The sequence below is a fragment of the Branchiostoma lanceolatum genome, chromosome 16, assembly GCF_035083965.1.
Source record: "Branchiostoma lanceolatum isolate klBraLanc5 chromosome 16, klBraLanc5.hap2, whole genome shotgun sequence".
NCBI lineage: Eukaryota > Metazoa > Chordata > Leptocardii > Amphioxiformes > Branchiostomatidae > Branchiostoma > Branchiostoma lanceolatum.
The window spans coordinates 5,923,906-5,944,407 of record NC_089737.1 but is presented as its reverse complement, the minus strand read 5'-3'; the positions used below and the strand labels follow the sequence as shown (position 1 = coordinate 5,944,407).

Below are 20,502 nucleotides of genomic sequence, written 5' to 3'. Positions count from 1 at the left end.
ATCCGATGCACCTCAGATCCGACAATTCCGGCGCCGTATACGTCTGGATCCTTCATACGTTTCGGGTACAGATACGGAGCGTTTCCGAGCAAATTCAGACAAATACCAGGCAAAGCTCAGATCCGGCAATTCCGACGCCGTATACGTCTGGATCCGTGATGCGCCTCGGATACCTGAGGATATTTGCGCGGATCCTTCGTTTTCAGATATTTGTCAATATGGCAGAGATAATCGGATTGTTTGTTTGTCGGTAGTTGCTTCGGATCCTAACCAACAAATACACACTGCACGGCATGATCTCAGGTGCATCATAGCAGATACGGAACGTTTCCGATTGGATCCGATGCACCTCAGATCCAACAATTCCGACAAATCCTGACGTATCCGGAATACGGATTCGTGTCCAATCTCCCACAAGACACTGCGTGTCATGACGTCAGGCGCGAGAAACGGTTTTGTCGGTGAACAGCACGGAGACAAGAACGGCGTTTCATCACTCTCTGTGCTTAACATGGCATCGTCAGAGTCTACCATGGTCGACCAGTGATTTTTAGTGACTTGAGAGTCGAAGGGGATTCGGTGTAAACTCAAACGCGCGGCATTGCGAAGTAGTCTTCTTCGTGCATGCAATATTCGTCGCCCCCCTCCCCCTTGTAAAGTTGGTAGGGAGTCGATTCATCATTTAGAGGGACTGCCCTTTGGTAAGTACAAATTGGAAAATTCCTGTTTCTAACTAGTTTGAACGTCAGTTATCCTCCTATTGTGGCTTGACATATCATCGCATTTGCATGACATTAAGAATTGTCCAGTCGACCTGCACTTCTACACCGTTAGGATCCGTTGGGATCTAGGAAATTTATAGCTTTCAATTTGTTCGTTCTTGCCAATGGTCAACATACATTTGTGTCTGGTTAACGTTTCAGATACAACATAGCAAGCGGTTGAGGGAAAGATAATTAAAGATATCCTGTAACGGAAGAGAATGTCATAAGTATTTGTCCCACAAATGTCACACAGTTTGTGGATAGTGAGCTGGAACTTATGTGGAGGTAGTAGTGTGTTTCAGTGATTATTGCATTCAGTTATAGCTGTACATGTTTGATCAATATCATATTCAAGTTATGAATGTAAGTTTTACGTATTCAATTAAACGATGCCAGATTCATTTTTTACAAATGTGATTATGTGATATGTTTAATATTTGTCATTGTTTCCCTTTATATATATATCCTATACAGCATCGGCAGATACTTCCTTCACAAATGCAGCACATGTTGTGAGGACCTTAGCTTGGCTTGGAACAAAGCAATCAGCTGTCAGATGCTCAGAGTACCTCAGGCTCCTTCGGTAAGGCTTAAGTCCATCATCGGTACACTTCAATGTTAGCTGAGACAGGCATGATGGATATACCCATTGTCCCTTGTTTTTTGTTAGCTGCTGTGATGAAACGAAGCCCATCACAGCAAGGAGGTTATATAGTCTATATAACCTCCTTGATCACAGTTATGTCAAAATCATGTGACATGTTACTTAAATACTAAGTATGTGAATTGATATTTATTCATCATTTGGTTTTATCATATAGGAACTGGTTCATCACAAGATGAACTCCAAGCTGAGTCCAACATGCTAGATACAGAAGAAATCAGCCTTGCCTGTACCTTACCAAGAGTGCATGGAAGAAGTGAACTCAGATGGGGAGAGGACGATTATACACATGCAGTTCCACGGCATATACTACTTACGTGTAAAATGTGGCGTGTCATCATGGGAGTTTTTCAGACAGTATAATGTTACTTTAAAGTTTCTATTTTCAACCTCTGTATTTGAAATTATTTGTATCTGATATCTTTTAGACGAAGAACAGGCCACAAATAAGTCTTTCATTACTTTAGTAGAATATGTAGAAAAAGGAAAAAAAATTTGGTCCAAGTGCACTATACGGCAGTAAATATACCACCATGATGTGATGGTTGTTAATTGTAATACATTTTATAACAATTGTGCTTACACAACCCCAATTTACCGACATTAACCTGCATATGCAGAGGTGCTTTGAGTATGTGGATGTCCCTCGGCCTGTCTTAAACGAAATGGATTATTTAGCCACATAGAACTTCCGTATTGTATTTGATAGTTTTTGAACTTAGAAATGCATATATGTTGAAATATGAAATAATGTTAAATTCAGGCTTTCCCAAAACTTCCTGTCATTGAATAATAATGTTTTGGGTATCGTTAAATTAAGAATGCACGCGTATTTATGAATAATCAACCATTCTATCAAAGTTTGTGTGTTTGATTTGTACATATTCGTGGCAAATACAAACATATTCAGAGTCACAATATGTCAAAGATTGTAGAAAGTCTGTATGTTGGATCAGTCTGTATCCGTGGCAAAAACATACTGTACGTATCTGTCAGGATCTTGGGCAATTTCGTGCAATGTACGGCCCCATATCCGTCGAAAATTCCTATTTTTGTATTCCTCCGGATCTGAGGTTCCGGATCACAGTCCGCTTGTATCCGTCAGTATCCGCAATTTTCTTTTAAAAATACAGAAAACTTCCTGTACGTATCCGTCAGGATTTCCGTACAGTGTACGGCTCCGTATCCATCGAAAATACCTCATTTTCGGATTCCTCCGGAAATATTCCCGATCCCGGTCCGGAAATTTTCGGATCCGTTAGGTTGAATTCGTCAGTATCCGTCAGTATCCGCCAAAAATACAGAAAAATCCCTGTACGCATCCGTCAGGATCGGTGGCATTTCCGTACAGTGTACGGCTCCGTATTCGTCGAAAATACCTACTTTCGGATTCTTCAGGAAATATTCCATATACCGGTGCGGAAATAGTCGGATACGTTACACGAATCCGCATGTATCCGTCAGTATCCGCCAAAAATACAGAAAAATTCCTGTTCGTATCCGTCAGGATCGGTGGCATTTCCGTACAGTGTACGGCTCCGTATTCGTCGAAAATCCCTACTTTCGGATTCTTCAGGAAATATTCCATATACCGGTGCGGAAATAGTCGGATACGTTACACGAATCCGCATGTATCCGTCAGTATCCGTCAGTATCCGACAAAAATACAGAAAAATCCCGGTACGTATACGCCGGGAAACGAGGCCATTTCGTGCAGTGTTTATTTCAAGTCAAGATGTATTAGGTACATGTCATAGAGATAGATGATAAATGACAAAAAATCTTATCGTGACTGTCTATTCTATTTCACCACTCACACGATGTTAGATAACTTATGGCACAAGTAGAATAAAAATTGATTAACAGTCTTTTAATGACAACATTGGACAGTAGATTCACTTAGAGTGACCATAACTCACTAACAGTGCATGCCAACAGTATAACATAAAATAGAATATAAGCCACATAGATTGCACACACATTCGTAGCACTTCTGACTAAACTTTCAAGAAGCTTTGCATTGTAGCTAAATATAACCCAAAATTGTGATTCTATTTGATTTACCTGTACGTGTATGTAAGAAAGTCAGAAGTGTGATATCTATTCCAATACAGATAATTGTTATAGATACATATAACGACAGGTGTGAATTCCATTCAATAATACAAGTCATAATATTTGAAATAAAGAACAAAGGTGCTTAAAAGCTTAAGGTTAAGACAACAGACAAAGAATTTTTGGTAATCTATGATCTTCACATACATACCATATCCAATAATTCCCTCCCATTTATAACAAAGAATATTAATATTGGTAAACGTTACCAAAAAACTAGTTACAAACACTACTGGAATAAACAATTTACACCACTAATTTACTTATCAATATAATATCTTGCTTATCCTGAACCTTACTAACGCCTAATCATATTCAGATCCAGTTTCATTTCTCATGATTTTGCATGTGATATTTCATAGAAATATTCACTTGAAGTGCGTCGTCATTTACAAAGAAGCTCATGATTTGTAAAATTCACTTATCAAAGAAATCAAAACTAACTATAATATTACGAATCTAAAACAACTTGTGCGAACAGATTGCAATGTGACACTAAGATTAGTTCCACTTATACATATACAATTTCAACAACTGGACTGTCTAAACAATGGAGTTACATTAGTTGTTCAATTTTCGTCCGAAACAATCTTGTAGCATTCCTCCTCCCTTTTTGTCAACAAGTATGCATCTCAAAAGATTCACTCTATTGAACTGCCGCTCAGAGTTCCGTCGTTGGGGTGAGGTGATGGCCTTGTGCTGCAGATCATAAATAAGAGTAGAATTAGTCTATATATAGGTATTTTAAAAACCGAACCAATCAAACAAATTTAGAATGATGGGTACGTGGTCTAGAGAAATGCCTCGCTTTAGTTTACTTTTATGCTAACTGATATATCTGTATCTGTATAGCCGGTATAACCGCCCTTCGGCGTAACACACCAGCAGATAGTTATCTAACTATTGTTGTATCAGAGTTTTCAAGTTTGAAAAAAGGACTTTTCATTTCCAATGTAGTTCTTTTTTGTGGCTAAAGAGTTTTCATGCACTCTTAAGATGTTAAATTTAACGTGATTGAAAAAGAATGAAAAAATAGATTAACTAGCATTAAAGTTATGATAGACATTGAGTAATAGAAAAACTTTCTATGAAATATGTAGAGATAGATTATATATGTAAGAATCCTATAGTAAATAGATAGGCAGGTAGCAAGAATCGTAGTTTAACCCTATCCAGACTAGGCTTTTTTGGTATATCTGGGACGGGGGGGGGGCTGATTCGGCCCCCCCCTCATAATTTCCGAACGGTATGATGTATCATCACCAAATTTACAGGGAGTGATATTCACGTCAAGTTTTATAATTCCTGTAATTTTGGTGACGTTATGACGTAATATGACGTAATTATGACGTCATCGATGTGATTTTATTGGCTAAATAGGGAATTCCCGTAATATCTAAAGGAATTACACAAAACGGTTTGTCTTATTCATTTTAAGGTATGCAAAGGCATACAACGTCAATGGTAGGTACGTTGACGTCAAAATGACGTCATAAAATGGCGTCATGGGTTGTTAGCGATCCCTTGGGATCCGCCATCTTGGATCGGCCATTTTGAAATTTAAAAAAATCCTTTTTTTCCACTTATGACCCCAAAGGACACTGAAAATAGACTAAAAACGTTAATCTAAATGTTTCTGATAAAGAAAATGTCAGGTATTGACGATTTTAAGGGCGAAAAAGCCTGCTGATACCTGAAATAGTGATATAGTCCACCATCTTGGATTTTGGCTGATTACGTCATCAAATTAGCATAAATTATGAATATTGAATCAGGAAAGTTACATCTAATTACATGTAATGTTATACATGTAGGAAAACTAGTGTAATTGTGCAAGAAAACCCGAGAAATATCATTGTTTTCAAAAAATTAATGATTTTTGCATAAAATGCCAGTCAGAAACCCGTTGCCATGGCAACATGAAAAAATGATAAACTTTAACCATTACTATAAAATTTTTGCCAACAAAATTTTAGGAAAAGTGACCAAGTTTGATTGTCCTAGCATACATCGTTCGGCAGAAATACGATGTCAAAGTTGGCGCGGGCACTTTTAGCCCCCCCCCCCCAGTCTGGATAAATTGCGTTAAATTTCATTTTAAAACTCCCCAATTATTTCCCTTTATCATCATGAAAAACTCTTACCTCCCATCTCTCCTTCTAGGGGTACTGCTACGTCTTCTGATCGTAGGAAGTCAATGATGGCGTCACTCCCCTCCTTACAGACATCTTCTGGCGGGTATTCCAGGGGGTTGTCGAATACTACAACTTCATCCAAAACCGGTAGGCGGCACAGTTCGACAGGCAATCGGGTAACCTGATTCCCCACCATGAAGAGGGAGATTAGACTCGGGAGGGCCAAAACTTCTCGTGGGACGGCTGTGAAGAGATTCATGGACAGATCAAGCTCCTGTAGCATCCTTAGGTACACGATGCCTTCGGGGAGGGATGCGAGTTCGCTGTGGTCTACTGCTAGGAGCCGTAGGTTCTGTAGATGAGCGATGCCCTCCGGGATGGGGGAATGCGTGCCCGAGCCTGCCCAACCCCCCATGTACAGCCTCTCCAGGCTCCCTAGCGAGAGCACTTGCATCGGGAACTTATGAAACTGGCAGCAGGAGATGGTAAGGGACTTGAGGTTGAGCACGGTGAGCTTGTCTGGAAGACGTGTAAGTAGATTCTGGCCACACCCTAGCACCTCTAGGTTTGCCAGCGTACAGATTTCTTCAGGGAACTCCATAAATTGGTTGTTGTCGATGAACAACTGCTTGAGAGACTGAAGCTTGCTTATCTCATTACTCAGTGCCGAAAGCTTGTTCCCCTTCAGGTTCAGACTGCCCAACGTATGCAGGTTGTACAGTTCGTCTGGTAGACTTTCGAGTCCACAGTTCTCTAGGTGTAGGTTGTAGAGTTTTGGGAGACTGCCGATTTGTTTTGGGATAGACTTAAGGTCGGGGTTGTTGCTTACATCAAAGGTATGCAAGTATTCAAACTTCGAAATCTTCTTGGAGATTTTCTTCATCTTGTTGTCTCTGAGAATAAGACATTGGATGTGTTTCTGTTTGAGAACCTTGTCCGGGATAGAAGAAAGCTTACGACCTTGAAGGTCAAGGGTCACAGGACCTTCCGTGGGCTTCCTTTTGAAGGTGTACGATCTTTTACTTGCCATATCTGAAGAAAAATACAAAGCTCAGTGTTACTTATTGATCAGGGTAATGTGCAACGACACTCTTTTCAACAAGCGATTCTAACAAGTTATTTCTGAATCAGTTGTCGTATACGTATATGAATATGATACAGGCTAAGAAAAGAGACAAATAAAAACAAGGCCATGGCACAAAATATACTAGTCAACAACCAGTTATATAACATTAACAAGAACAAGCAGACAAGTCAAGTCAAAGTTTATTGCACAACGATTGTAACAGGTACAATGTAAGGCAAGGAAAAATACTACTTGCTACTTATATCAAACTACTAAAAGCTACAGGAAGGTTCTATGCTATACACTGATTACTAGGTTCTAGGCTGTACAATGCTCCATTTCAAACTACAAGAAAGCACTATCTATATAATATTATCAGAGGTAGATAATATCAACAGGAGATACAATATGGAGCCGGATATGTCAATTATACAGTAACATGGTGAAGAGATGAATGTCTTAAACAACTAAATCGCTATTTCACGGATTCTAGACATGAACACTTACGTCAATGTACCCCCACCCAACCCAATCCAACCCAACGTAACAATGTCCCTTACAACTAAGGTCAAAAGATTACCGGCCTATCTAGTACATTGTTGTCTTGTACCCTTGTACATTGAAACAGTTGGACAAACCCACCTGTAGTTGCAGTGACACAGTATAAATGTCCAAAGAAACCTAAGCTCTGTCCTAAAAGGGTGTTAATGTTGTGATGATTTTTCCTCTGACCTTACAGTGTGAAGGTGTAGCCTTGTTGGACCAGTTTTGCTCATACGTCAGAGGCCTCATCATGCGAGGTGTGGCGAGCATTGATGTGGACTAATCTACTACGTGACCTTTGATCCTATGTCTGTGGTAGTGAATGGGGCAAAAAAGTCCCACTTTTCTACGTGAATGGGCTCATGTTTAGTAGTGTGTAACAGTCAACATGACAGGCCTAGGAGTCACCATATAAGGTCATATAAGGAACAGTAAGGCTTACATGCGCGGTCCCCCGAAAGTGCGAAATGGAACGAAATGGAACGAAATGGAACGAAATGGAACGAAATGGAACGAAATGGAGCGAAATGGAACGAAATGGAACGAAATGGAACGAAATGGAATGAACTAAAACAAGCAACAACGATTTTTATACAACCAATTCTTCGGCTCAAAGTCAGACCGCTGTCGGGGAATGGACCCCTCCGTTAATGATATGCAAATGAAGCTCTGCGCTGCGTCACCAATTTCACACATTTCACACTCCATTCAAACACGGACGTGGAATCCTCTGGAGACATTTCTGCTTCCCTGTTCCCGACAAAACAAAGGGAGGGTGTGAACGAGGAGGACATGTATTTCACGGTTCACACAACACGCAAACACGCTAGCTGTAAACATAATAAGATAACGCTTGCCTAATGCCCTCTTGGAGATGCAATGTTACCACCAACTTCTGTATAATCTGGTCCTAACTTCGATACTCAGTTCCGTTTGCTTGTTTTCCCCGCTATTTGCAGCAGTTTATTTGCAGATCGTTGGTACACAAGGAAGAGCAGCGGATCTCTTTGCACGCGGCGCTTCCATTTTCAAGGCAGAATCTAGTCACACAAACGCGACAAAAATGTTGTATTTAATATTATCACATAGATTCAAGAAATAAAACGCGTAATATTATGTATTTACCACTCACTTCTGTATTTAAAATGCTTCCTGTTCCGGTCTACTACTTATATTTCGCTATCTAGTGGTATTTCACATCATAATGTAACATATGTTGTTTTAGTTCGTTCCATTTCGTTCCATTTCGTTCCATTTCGTTCCATTTCGCTCCATTTCGTTCCATTTCGTTCCATTTCGTTCCATTTCGCACTTTCGGGGGACCCTCTGCAACGTTACTGATGTTGCCTTACTTGATTGAATGTTTTATTCAAAGTTAAGATTTATCATAACATGTTGACGCCATTGAGACTAAACTCCAAGCAGATGCAGAAAGGCAAAATTGTAACATTTCTCATGGTCCCAGTTTCCCGGTAGATTCTGTCTTGGCCCATGGATACCGTCTTGGCCCATGGATACCATTTTGGCCCATGGATATTTTCCTTTCCGGCAAAGTGATTTTGCCACCGGAATATCTGTTTGAGATTAGTTGAGCCCTTATAGAACTTTGTCCAATAACCATTGATATCAGCCTAAGACAAATTCAAAGACTAGTGCTGACACAAATGACCCAACAGAAATAGGTATGTTAAACAATTAATAGTTTTATTGCCTGAACAATTTGACAGGCATTTTTCATGTAGTAAGAGACAGTGATCGTCATAACTAAGATACGATACAATAAAGCGAACATAACACAATTTTTTATATATTTTGCCAGTGTCGTTTAAAGTAAGAACAAAAACGTTTATTTATATTTCAGAAAACGGTTCACGCTTGTTTGTTTAGAGGAAATACTGGGCCATTAGGAGTTTGAGATTGAACATTGTATAACTTGGAAATACATGTCCGAGTTCTTCTTCTAAATTACTTGAATATGGTTTCTTTAAAATGTCAGCACAAAAATATTCTGCATGCTCTCAAATTGAATATCATCAACATGATCATTGCGTTCATAAAGGAAAAAAGAATACCTGGATTACCTATAGCTATAACACCTGCGTGTCTGCATTCTTTTATGTATCTATGTATTGTCTTTTATGTGTTGAAGCATATATAACTTTATTGCACAACAATTGTACAAGGTACAAAGTATGGCATCTACTGGTACTTAACTACAGTTCTATCAGTCTAATCTACCAAATACAAAATTGTATAGTATGGGATCATTAGCGTTTACAGTCATTGGAATAATTTCTAACGTCTAGACATTCTTTGATATATTTTCCTATGTATACAATGCATATAACATATTGTAGCATCTATATATAGATTGTCTTCTTATATTGCATTTGATTTTGCTTTCTTTAATCCGTATATATATGCTACAAAAAAGTATAAGCCATTTTACATGCAGGCACGATGAATCTGTTGTGCAGAATACACTGACTCATATTCTGAACTGTAGTTTCGCAAAATATGGAACAGAAAATAGTTTTAATTCTTATCTTACTGCTGCTTGTGGATGGTGAGACCTTTGCCTGGACTGGAACACAATGAAAAAAGAAGATATTATTCAAAATGGATAATATACAACTTGTACCTTCTGAATTAACTCTACGTTAGTGGTACTAAAGAATATTATAGAGCAATTCGGCAGGAGACGATAGATATATGGACGAGGGTGGGTTTGACGACGATAGAAGTGGTCTGTTTTAATTACTCTGTTTCTAATCTCGAGCAATCAAGTCCATATTGATCAGTCATGGCAATCAATCAATCAACCAACCAACCAACCAACCCATCAATACGTTTGTGCGCAGGAAGCATATGCATACTTTACCGAGATGAAACAAATGACGCCTGAATGAGCGGCTTTATAAAACTTGAAACTGCATGCATTTCGAGATAAACCTTACTCGTCTTCGTTCCACAGAAGCGATGGCATCCCTGACGTACGCCTTGTACCTCTCGTATCCTCTTCGCAGCCAATCTGAGCACTCTAAGAGATCAGTTTGTACAGCATTTATTGCTTTTAAAAAATGATCTACAATACCATTGATAGCTTTACAATCAAATTGATCTTTGAGGGTAGTCATGGAAGTGGGCAGTCCTATAAGCAGGAATTCGTGGTCCACTGTTCAACATACTTTGAAAGAGAGCAACAAGTTATATCCTAAGAACGTCAAATCTGAAATACTGTTACAAATCGAATACGATCTGTCTGCCTTGTCGTGACCACTGTATGATTACCTTTTCAGTTAACTAGACTAAATCACCATCTGTAACGATTATTCAATTCAGTCTCTATTGCAACAAACTGGCAGACACAAAAGTCCGAATTGTGATATTCTCACAAAATACAAAATCACAACATCCATTATCAAGTACAGAAGTATAGAGGACAAGTAAAATCTGTGACTTACATTAATACACATTCATGTTCCTTAACATTCTCGTCACATGATAAAATCAATATATACTGTATTATTGTTACCTTTGAAGGAGGGTCTGTGGTGAGGCCGCTCTGCCCAGCAGTCCTGCATCAGTTTGCTCATGGCCGTGACGTCAGACGGCTGGGTGGGGACTTCACGTAGGTCAGGCCGCTGCCCCATCTTCACGGCCATCTCAATGTACTCAGCATGGGTCACATCTGTAACGGGAACACAATGAACGATAAAAATGAACATCGTGATGGCAAAGGAGCTTATCACCAACGCCAACTATGTTTGCTGTTTTAAAATTCACTTTGGCTCTCGTATCATCAATGCAGATCAAAGGATCCGATACATGGAACATTGGCAAGATGGTTGGGTCTATCATGAAATCCAAAAAAAATTTCATAACAGAAAAAAGTTCATGAAATAAGTTTCGTCCAGATTCGAAGACTAGATTAAACATACAAGAATATGATGTTTTATTATACTTACTTGCAAAGGGTTGTTTTCTCGTCATTATCTCCCAAATAAGGATTCCAAAGCTGTAAAGTGGTACGGACATTACTTAAAATGAATACCAGGTAAGACTATAATGCATAAGACATGTATTCGAACTTGATATGGATATTTACAGACATTGGAGAAGACATGCATTAATCTACATCAACGCAGTTACGGTTTTATGAGTTATGTCAAAGCAATGAGTTCCCCTAGACATTGTAGAACATCCAAATAAGGATGCGCCAAAGCTATGAAGCGGTACGGACATTACTTGAAATGATAACCGGTAAGACTATAGTACATAAGACATGTATTTGAACTTGATATAGATATTCATTTATATAGGAGTAGACATGCATTCATCTACATCAACGCAGTTAAGGTTTTATACGTTTTGTCAAAGGATTGAGTTCCCCAAGACATTGTAGAACGTCCGCATTACATGTAATCAGCATTGGTTAGGATTTACTAAATATTAATGAAGCATCTTTAATAGGAGTGGTTCTAATGTACGCTTTCGCACCTGTACACGTCAAATGACGCATCGGGCAGACGGCTGACGTCCTTGAGGAACTCCGGCGGAGCGTGGGTGATCGTAGTCCCCATCGGACTGACGGTGGTCAGCACCAGGGACCTGCTCTTCCACTTAGACAGTCCGAAGTCAGTTATCTATGGAGTGAATGGGAAATACTAGTGTTATGACAATAGGGAACATGTATCTATATCTGTATCTATATAGCCTGCATAACCGCCCTTCGGCGTAACACACCAGCTTTGCAGGCGCGCGGTTATATTACACCGAACGACCACCGAATGTACACTGACTATTACCAACTTGAATGTCAAAGGGACAAGTGGTGACTGGCAACAGTACACCTGTGCCTTTCTAGAAGAGGTAAACGAAACAAGTAAGCATTTTATGTGAACTGCATGCATATTATGAATTCGTTTTAATAGTCAAGCCTTTTAGCTTTGAGTCGCATCATTTGAAACCCATCTATACTTTGACTAAAAGCTGTTCTGTGTATGGGTTGGAGGTACAAACTGCCATGTAGGGATGACGACGATCTGTCAGTTTAGTGATTGTCACTTAAGACTTACCTTGACATGATAATCGTCGTCCAGTAGGACATTGGCGGCCTTCAGGTCACAGTGGAGAATCTGCGGGTCCAGGCAGTGGAGGAAGTTCATGGCCAGAGATATCTCATACGTCATTCTCCATCTGAACAAATCAATCAATCAATCAATCAATCAACCAATCAGGCAATCGATCGTTATCAAATCAACGTTGCGAAGATACATGCAACTCAGGCTGAATTGAGTGGTTATTACAGTCATCATCACTAATGTTAGTCATAACTATATATATGTGGTACATGTTGTATACGGTATGTTATTGGTATGCGTGTAACAGTTTCTGAACTCAACAGCAACTGAAAAACTTGAATCCTTCGCATCTGAATTATTGCTGTTGAATACAACAATATCCACTGTTAATTTGTAAAATATTAGGAACATAGAAAAGATGCACCTAGATAATCATGCAAGAATACAACATCGATCTAAAACAATAGCAGTTGATTAATTTTCCAAGTCATAAAAGGGCACCATTATTATCACAGCAAGTACATAGAGTAAGAGTTTAGTAACGGTACACAAATTTTGTTTTTTGAGACGGGGGGCGCCATAGACTTTCTGCAACATATGATCCACTGCTTACCGAGTCACGTGTCCTATCTGCATAAGGTGACGTCACAGAAGCAGTGGATGGCTCATTCCTTGACAAAGACTGCAGCTGATCAGTCGAAAATTTGGGTAAGTCCAATCTATTGTGTTTTCAATTACAGTTCAACCTTGATTCAGAAGTTTTGTTTACCTTAGCGCCCAGGGAACGTCGACGTGACGTAGCAGGGATCCCAGACACCCGTTCTCCATGTAGCTCATGACCAGGGCGAAGTGCGGCCTGAGGCAGACTCCATACAACTCTATGATGTAGGGGGACACACTGGCAGCCTTCAACTTCCTAGCTTCTGAGTACAGCAGCTGCTGTTCACTATTAGAAAAAAGATAAATAACCAGTCAAGATTTGATTAAACAAAATCCACGGGAACAATTCATTGACTTTGTACAAGTATCTGGTTTAGAATACGCTTTTCTAGGGCTTCGTGAGAATGGAAAGTACTATATCTGTGGAACATAATCTGAAAGGTGATAACAACCATAAAGTAATTATGATACACCTAAATCCCTCCACCAAAGAAAAATAAATCTAGCAGCTGAAATGATGACCCATTCACTGTGTGTGCGTGCGTGTGTGCGTGTTTGTTTGTGTGTGTGTTCGTGTATGTATGTGTGTGTGTGTGTGTGTGTATGTGTGTGTGTGTGTGTGTGTGTGTGTGTGTGTGTGTAAATGAGTATTGCCGCGTAGAATCGTCTTCACATAAACTCCACGTGTACGCCGCACAAGGCGCACAACTATTGCAAAAACATCTAATTTATTCTTCAGGATATCAAAAAATATACACACACCTTGCCGCCATTTCCAGCTTGCTAATGAACTTGACCGCCACGTTCATCCTCCACTCCTTGTGCCAGGACTTGCAGACGCTGGCGAACCCGCCCTGTCCGATCCAGTCCTGCCCTCGTAACATCCCGCTGTCGATGATTGGCAGGTTGTCATCTGACGTCACACTGTGAATCAAAGGATAAGTCACGTTATTGTTATTAGGTAGGCCGACTGCTCAAACAGGGCTTGACGGACTAAAAATGGCTGACGCGGCTAGGTTGTCAATAATGCCACTGACTTGTAGTAGTCTGCAAGTGGTACAAGCTTCCTCTCCTTGAGTGCCCGATCTATTTTCTTTTTCAATTCGTTTTTGTCCTGAGCATGCATGCAACCAATACAGTGGAACACCTGTCCCAGATATAAGTGCCCTGCTTTACACGTGCCTTTTCTGTCCCACCAGCGCTGTTTTTGACGTAGGTGTTCTAAATAGAATTCGAACAGGGGGCTATATGGGTCTTCTCTTCGTTCGATATGGTGTTCGACAGGATCGGTCTATTGGCTCGCTAGATCGCAAAGGTCTGGAGCGGCTGCCATTCGGCGCTAACTCTGAGACGACCTCAATACAATAATTGCCCCATGTGCGGCCATAGGAAAATAGGTTTTGAACCTACTCTTTTTGATAAGTGCGGTTCTTTAACGTGCTCAAGGTACATCATAACGTTACATGATTGCCATGTTAATATAGCTTGATAGATATGCTGTAACAGATCATGCAATCCTGATATGTCAAAGGTTATCAATAATTTCTTCCGAACTTTGAGACGTGGATCCTCAATTTGCCTTTAACTAAATCTTACACAAAGAAACGTCTCAAGATTACCTTCCAGACGATCTCCTCCGATCTTGTCCTGGAGCTTCGCCCTCCCCAGATGGTTTCCTTGGGGTAAGATATCCGCCTCCTGGCCCATCGTACTAATATACAAATCAATAATTAATTGTATAGATTATAGATTTTCACATATGTAGATAATTTAGATTGGTGAAAATGATCTAAATTGAATATATATGTAATAAAGGTAATAAAATAGAGCAAGACACTACATCTAAGGTATAGATATTGTATAGATAGACAAAAATGTAAAAAGGATTGTAAAGTTGATGCATTAAAAAACTATCATATTTATATGTTATATATGATTATAGAGATAATCAACACCACATACATTCAACAATATGAAATATATGTCAGCAGGGAACCCAAAAGGCAATTTAACTATAGTTGTTGTTTCATAGAGTCAGGATTCTAACGATATCACATTTTATATATTACATATTTGAAGAGATGAAAGATATAGTGATGACCTGAAGATTGGTTCGTTGTCGCGACGTTTCGGCAGTGTTGAGTTCGTCCAACAACACCTGCAGTCTGTCTACGGTGTTCTTCTGCCTGTCCGTCTCTCTCCACTTCAGGAACATGTCGTACGCCTGGTCACCTGGGTCATCGGGAGACTCGTGCTATGGGGGAACATCGTACATTACCATAAAACCTTCAGGAATATAGAAAGTGCCAAAAAAACAATCTGTGTGCTGACTCGTCTTTCATTTCATTTCATGTCATTTTCATTTTATTTATTTTACCTGGGGAAATCACAACTCAGGCCTGTGGCCTGTTTTTCAGGTGTCCCTGGACACGTACATATGCAATACTGGTAAAGAAGAACATAGTATTACACACTTTGACAGATACATGTATGTTTTGGGTTAGTTCGACGAATGCTTGAGATTGCAAATTTAAAACACTGGCTTAACTTACTTTATAGCATAGTGTGAACCATAGAATTTGTTGATATGCACTAGCACATGGACATAATAATAATGGTTTATTGGTCAGAAATTACCCGTGCAATGGCAGCCAGCGCTGAATTGCTGCAGGGTTTACAATCACATACTTAGTAATACACAACAGATACATATTTGCTCCACACTTGCACTTTGTGGAACTGTCGCAAGGGTATGGGAAGCTGCCATTCGGCGCCAGCAAGTGACCTCATTACGACCTTCCCCAACCTAAGTCAGATACCCATTCACACTCTCGGTTCTGGGCGAAACGCCTTACCGATTACGCCACACGATGCCACGAACATAGAGTTCAATGATGACGTAGGAAACTTAAGCCTCCATGGCAGGCTCTATGGGGATTATAATACTTTTTCGGCTGCACAGATGACCAAGTTCAAGACGAAGTTATTGGCAAAAAGTGTTTTATAAGCCCACAAGGGGCCAATAGAGCTTGCTATGGAGGCTAGAAAACGTTTAAAAGATCTTACCACAATAGTCTGGATTTCTTCCTTGCTCAGTCCAAGCATCCTGGCCATTCGTTTGACCTCTGGCGGGGTCACACTGAGTGAGAGACGGGCAAAACTCGCACGGATCTCTCGGTCTAGGACGGAAGAGGGCATAGATAAAGATTTTAATTCTGCATCGTGTTTAATCTTTTTAAAAGTATTATTGTCGCTTGAGATATGGTACATTGCGGCTTTGTAACTACAGAATTGTCTATCTCGGATAACGAAATAATTTGCCCATCAAATTTTTTCACATTAAAATCATTGTTATCTGCCCGAGATATCCTTGTGAAGCTAAGGGTTTGAAATACCCATCTGTCCAGTTGTGCCACGATGTGTTGGAAAGTTACATGGTGTTTGTCGATGGAGACAACAACATAAATACAAGTGCAGCTTTATTGTTGGATTGTAAAATGAAACAAAGTACCTTCCTTCTCTTTTTGCTGTTTCTGCTCTTCCTGCTTGAGGAAATCCAACATGGCGGCCGTACCTTTCTGACAGACATCAGAAGGAGGATATGTCAGGGGGTTTCCTGACACATCTACTTCTTTCAAGTGGGTCAGCCGCCACAAGGTCACCGGAAGGCGACTGATATTGTTCTGAGAACAATTCAGCTTCTTGATATTCCTCAGTTTCAAAATCTGTGGAGGCAGTGTGGTGAAGTTGTTACCATGGATACGGAAGTCCTCCAAAGCTGACAGGTGCTCCACTCCATCCGGAAGAGATTCCAATCCACTGATGTCCACTGTCAAGACCTTCAAGTTCTTTAGCCTAGCGATGTTCTCAGGAACTGGAGCAGGCCTGCCCTCCCCAGCCCAGCTCCCCATAAACAGCTGCTCCAGGGACTTCAGCTGCAGCACCTGTTGCGGAAACTCATCGAACTGGCAGCCGGTGATACTGAGGATCTTCAGCCTGGTGAGCTGGACGATATTCCCCGGTAGATGCCTGATCGGGTTGTCTCCAACACCCAACCACTGCAAGTTGAGGAGCGAGCAAACCTCTTCTGGTACCTTGGTGAATCTGTTACCGCGGATGAACAGTCCATGGAGGGAACGGAGGTTCGAAAGCCCGTTGGGAAGCTTCGCGAGTTGATTGCGTTGAAAGGAGAGGTACCCCAGATTGACTAACGTGACGATGCTCTGATGTATATAAGACAGAGAATTGTTGTCAGCAACAAGTACTTGAAGCTTCCTCAGTGCGCCAATCTCAGCAGGTATGCTGGTCAGATAGTTCTTCGAAAGAACAAGTTTCTCAAGGTCAACGAGGTGAAACACCTGAGGCGGAATGGAGGTCAAGCCTCTGTTGCTGAGGTCAAGGGTCAGCAGGCCGTTGACGACCTTAGGTTGGAGGTTTATCCCCGTTGCCATGGCGACCAGATGACAGGTTTCTAGACTGTTTGAAGGCAACAGAATCCATGTCATATAAACCAGGCTCAATCAAATGTACGAACGGTGATTAATGCCTTAGAAAATAATCATTGCTACGAAGCTGTTAACTGACAAAAATGTACGTATACACTGCGTCAGTCATATCAATATGTTATGTCCAGTAATACAAAGGGAACATACAACACATGCACATGAGGACATCAACATTTCACACTATATGTCATGAACAGCAAGTAGATATGCATCAAAGGTCCAACAACTAAAGAAAGTTACTGTAACTGATTGATTGTATAACATCTGACAGCTATATTTCTGAAATACGTTAGGGTGGAGGGGCAATAGTCTATTTTACTACCATTAATATTTAATGCACATCCCAGGGGAAAATGTTGAATAAACGACTTACGTTTATGTTGTTAGTGGTGTCCGATGTCAATGATATCTCAGAAAATACAAGTGATTTGAAGTAGGATGTACATTAAAACGCATATTTTACATGCTAGCTACCCTAAGTATGTTAAACGCATGCGCGTTTTGAAGGTAACACTTGTAGAACCAGTTCTGTCACTACGTGACGTCATGGTGACAAACATGGCGGACGGTATGACATCCCCGGGGCAATGACCTCGATAGGATGATATACATCCGGGCCATCTACAAACCAATTCTACGTACAGAAAACAGCAAGCAATGAGGGTATACAATAGATTAACGTAGAAGAAACAGTGCACAGAGGTCACACAGAATGTGATGACTAACAAAATCCCCTTTAATCTGATAGAATCTACTTCTGTAATTTGTTATTTCTACAATGGTTACAACACATTTCCCACGTGGATCAGAATACATAGAAAGAATTAAGGGTAAAATCATTGAAGTGACTTCATCGTTGCTTGCAATTGAAGATGTCAGACCTTACAGAGAATTTATCTCAAAGCTTCAAATCATTAACAGTTCCATGCAACATATGTGTACCTGGTTTGTGTTTACTTGTTTTAGATCCGTCTGTCAGATGATCGCATTTCCGAATAAAGAATGTTTCTCATGTTCTGTCATGTTATGTTATGTTACCGTTAATCTCGAGTGAGTGCAAGATGTATCAGTATCCAGTCAACAGCTGGATTTTCCCATCGCGTCATCTTTACCCAAGTATTCTACTGTTCACTTGTTCACAAACGCTCACTGACGAAGGTGGCCATTACGGAGATCCCATACATAGTGGTTTGCACACCGGTTATGTCATCTATGTACTAAGTAGTTCCCATATATGACCATGGCTGGTTTAAACGTTCTGCTTTGCATATCTGTTTTCGTCTTTGGCTGGATGGCGCTTTCCAGTGGGCAGATAATATTGGATGAAGATCTCGACACAGCGTATCGTGGGTGAGTAGTACGTCTTGTGTTTCTTTTTTCTTTCAATGTATGCATATGGTTATGGTGTTAATCAAAGCTTTAATTTGTTTTGTTGTGCACCTGAATTGTAACACACGGTCAGGCATAGCCTACTGTACTCTGTATTCTTCGCCAAAGCTGCGAAATCTACTTAGTACCCGTAGAACGAATACTCCAGTGCAACAAGTCAAAAGATACAAAAATGGAAGCTCTGCTGCAGTACCAAGGTCACATACAAGGGGGGCCAAAATCGACCTTGAATTTCGACTTTACAACAGCCACCCAGATATCAAATATCGTCGTAATCCATCTAGTGATTCTTGAGTTATGCTGACTACAGTAGTGCGGAAACACAAACACACACACACACACACACACACACACACACACAAACAAACATACACACACGGACAGACACACCCAAAACTATATCTCCATTTTTCATGAAGATAATGATATCTTATAAACGCTTTAAATTTTAAACGTTTAAGTCTTTGTAACTACATTTATGTTTTTTAAACATTTATTTCGTAATTATAGTGTGTTCACCACATTATCAAGGCTAGGTATAATTGTTGTAAAGTTCGTGCATCAATTCAGTCATGTATCTGGCTGCAAGCTATTGGACATTGATAATTGATGATGCATTGAACCATTATTATTTCTGTGGCCTTTCTTAGGATCCAGAGAATAAAAGTATATTTGGGAAACAACACCATTGAATCGCTGACAGAGATCATTCAATCGGAAATATCAGATCCCACTCAGGTAACACATCGTTCATTATGATTCAATCTTTATTATCTCCGTCTAGTTATTATATTGATAAGTTTATTGCAAGTTCTTGCCCGTAGGTAATTGCAAGTACATGAAACATGCAAGGACGGACAGACAATTGGTAACAATATAGCATGTGACTATTCTAGTTTAAATACTAACACTAAATTCTATCTTATTTGGGTTTGACTTCTTTTTTCGAGACAGTGGAAGACGAATGCTCCCACTTTTTCTGTAATGTTTGGGTTTTGTGATGTTAACAGGAGAATAGTTTTCTTTTGTTCTATAAACATGGAAAAGTTTGGATGGATTTTGGGGGCCTCTTTAGCCAGCGCCTTTCTTTCTTGATCGTAGAACGGGCAACTTGAAATAAAATGTGTTTCGTCTTCCACCGTGTTTGACATGCAGTATTAACAAGTTCTTTCGCACACAGGTAACTTTATAGCAACCATTATGTGTAATTATAGCAACCACAATGATAGAGCGCATTGCCCTTTGCACCCTTGAGAAAGTAAAGTATAATAGAATCGATAAAGCTTCGACCTGCTATTATTAGTCATTTGTAATATTGTTATGATTGCGTTTTTCTAGCTAATTGATGATACTTAAGCATGGGTTGCAAACTGTAATATCTTCTTTCATTTGCTTTCACAAACCTGGGTCATATTGAAATAGATATTTTGTTGATCATATTACTAAATGCTTCATGAAGACAGTTTGGCACTTACGTAGGTTTTCTTCTAACCAGTAGAAAAAAAGTTTGTGGGTACGATGTAAACTTTCAAACTTTATTGGGCAGCAATTGTAATGGATACGTGTATGTATGGCAG

General features: G+C 40.0%; 1 protein-coding gene and 1 long non-coding RNA gene across 3 annotated transcripts; one reads left to right on the top strand and one right to left on the bottom strand.

Annotated features, from left to right (window-relative positions):
* The first annotated feature begins 309 nt into the window (after window positions 1-309).
* Window positions 310-1,786, top strand: LOC136422049 (uncharacterized). Of its 2 annotated transcripts, XR_010753570.1 has the most exons (3): window positions 310-701; window positions 1,239-1,347; window positions 1,586-1,786. It is a non-coding gene; the product is annotated as an uncharacterized lncRNA (long non-coding RNA). The 2 variants fall into 2 exon arrangements; XR_010753569.1 differs by lacking the exon at window positions 310-701 and having other exon boundaries at window positions 905-1,347.
* Window positions 1,787-5,670: 3,884 nt separating this feature from the next.
* Window positions 5,671-18,057, bottom strand: LOC136422181 (probable serine/threonine-protein kinase DDB_G0278509). The gene is made up of 15 exons (XM_066409825.1): window positions 17,910-18,057; window positions 16,543-17,507; window positions 16,098-16,210; window positions 15,133-15,285; window positions 14,651-14,742; window positions 13,794-13,955; window positions 13,141-13,317; window positions 12,366-12,486; window positions 11,788-11,933; window positions 11,256-11,305; window positions 10,823-10,978; window positions 10,245-10,327; window positions 9,839-9,871; window positions 7,383-7,386; window positions 5,671-6,710 (listed from the first exon to the last, which is right to left on the bottom strand). The coding sequence occupies exons 2-15, from the start codon at window positions 17,480-17,482 to the stop codon at window positions 5,671-5,673; spliced, it is 3,270 nt and encodes a 1,089-aa protein (XP_066265922.1). The 5' UTR covers window positions 17,483-17,507; window positions 17,910-18,057.
* Window positions 18,058-20,502: the final 2,445 nt, after the last annotated feature.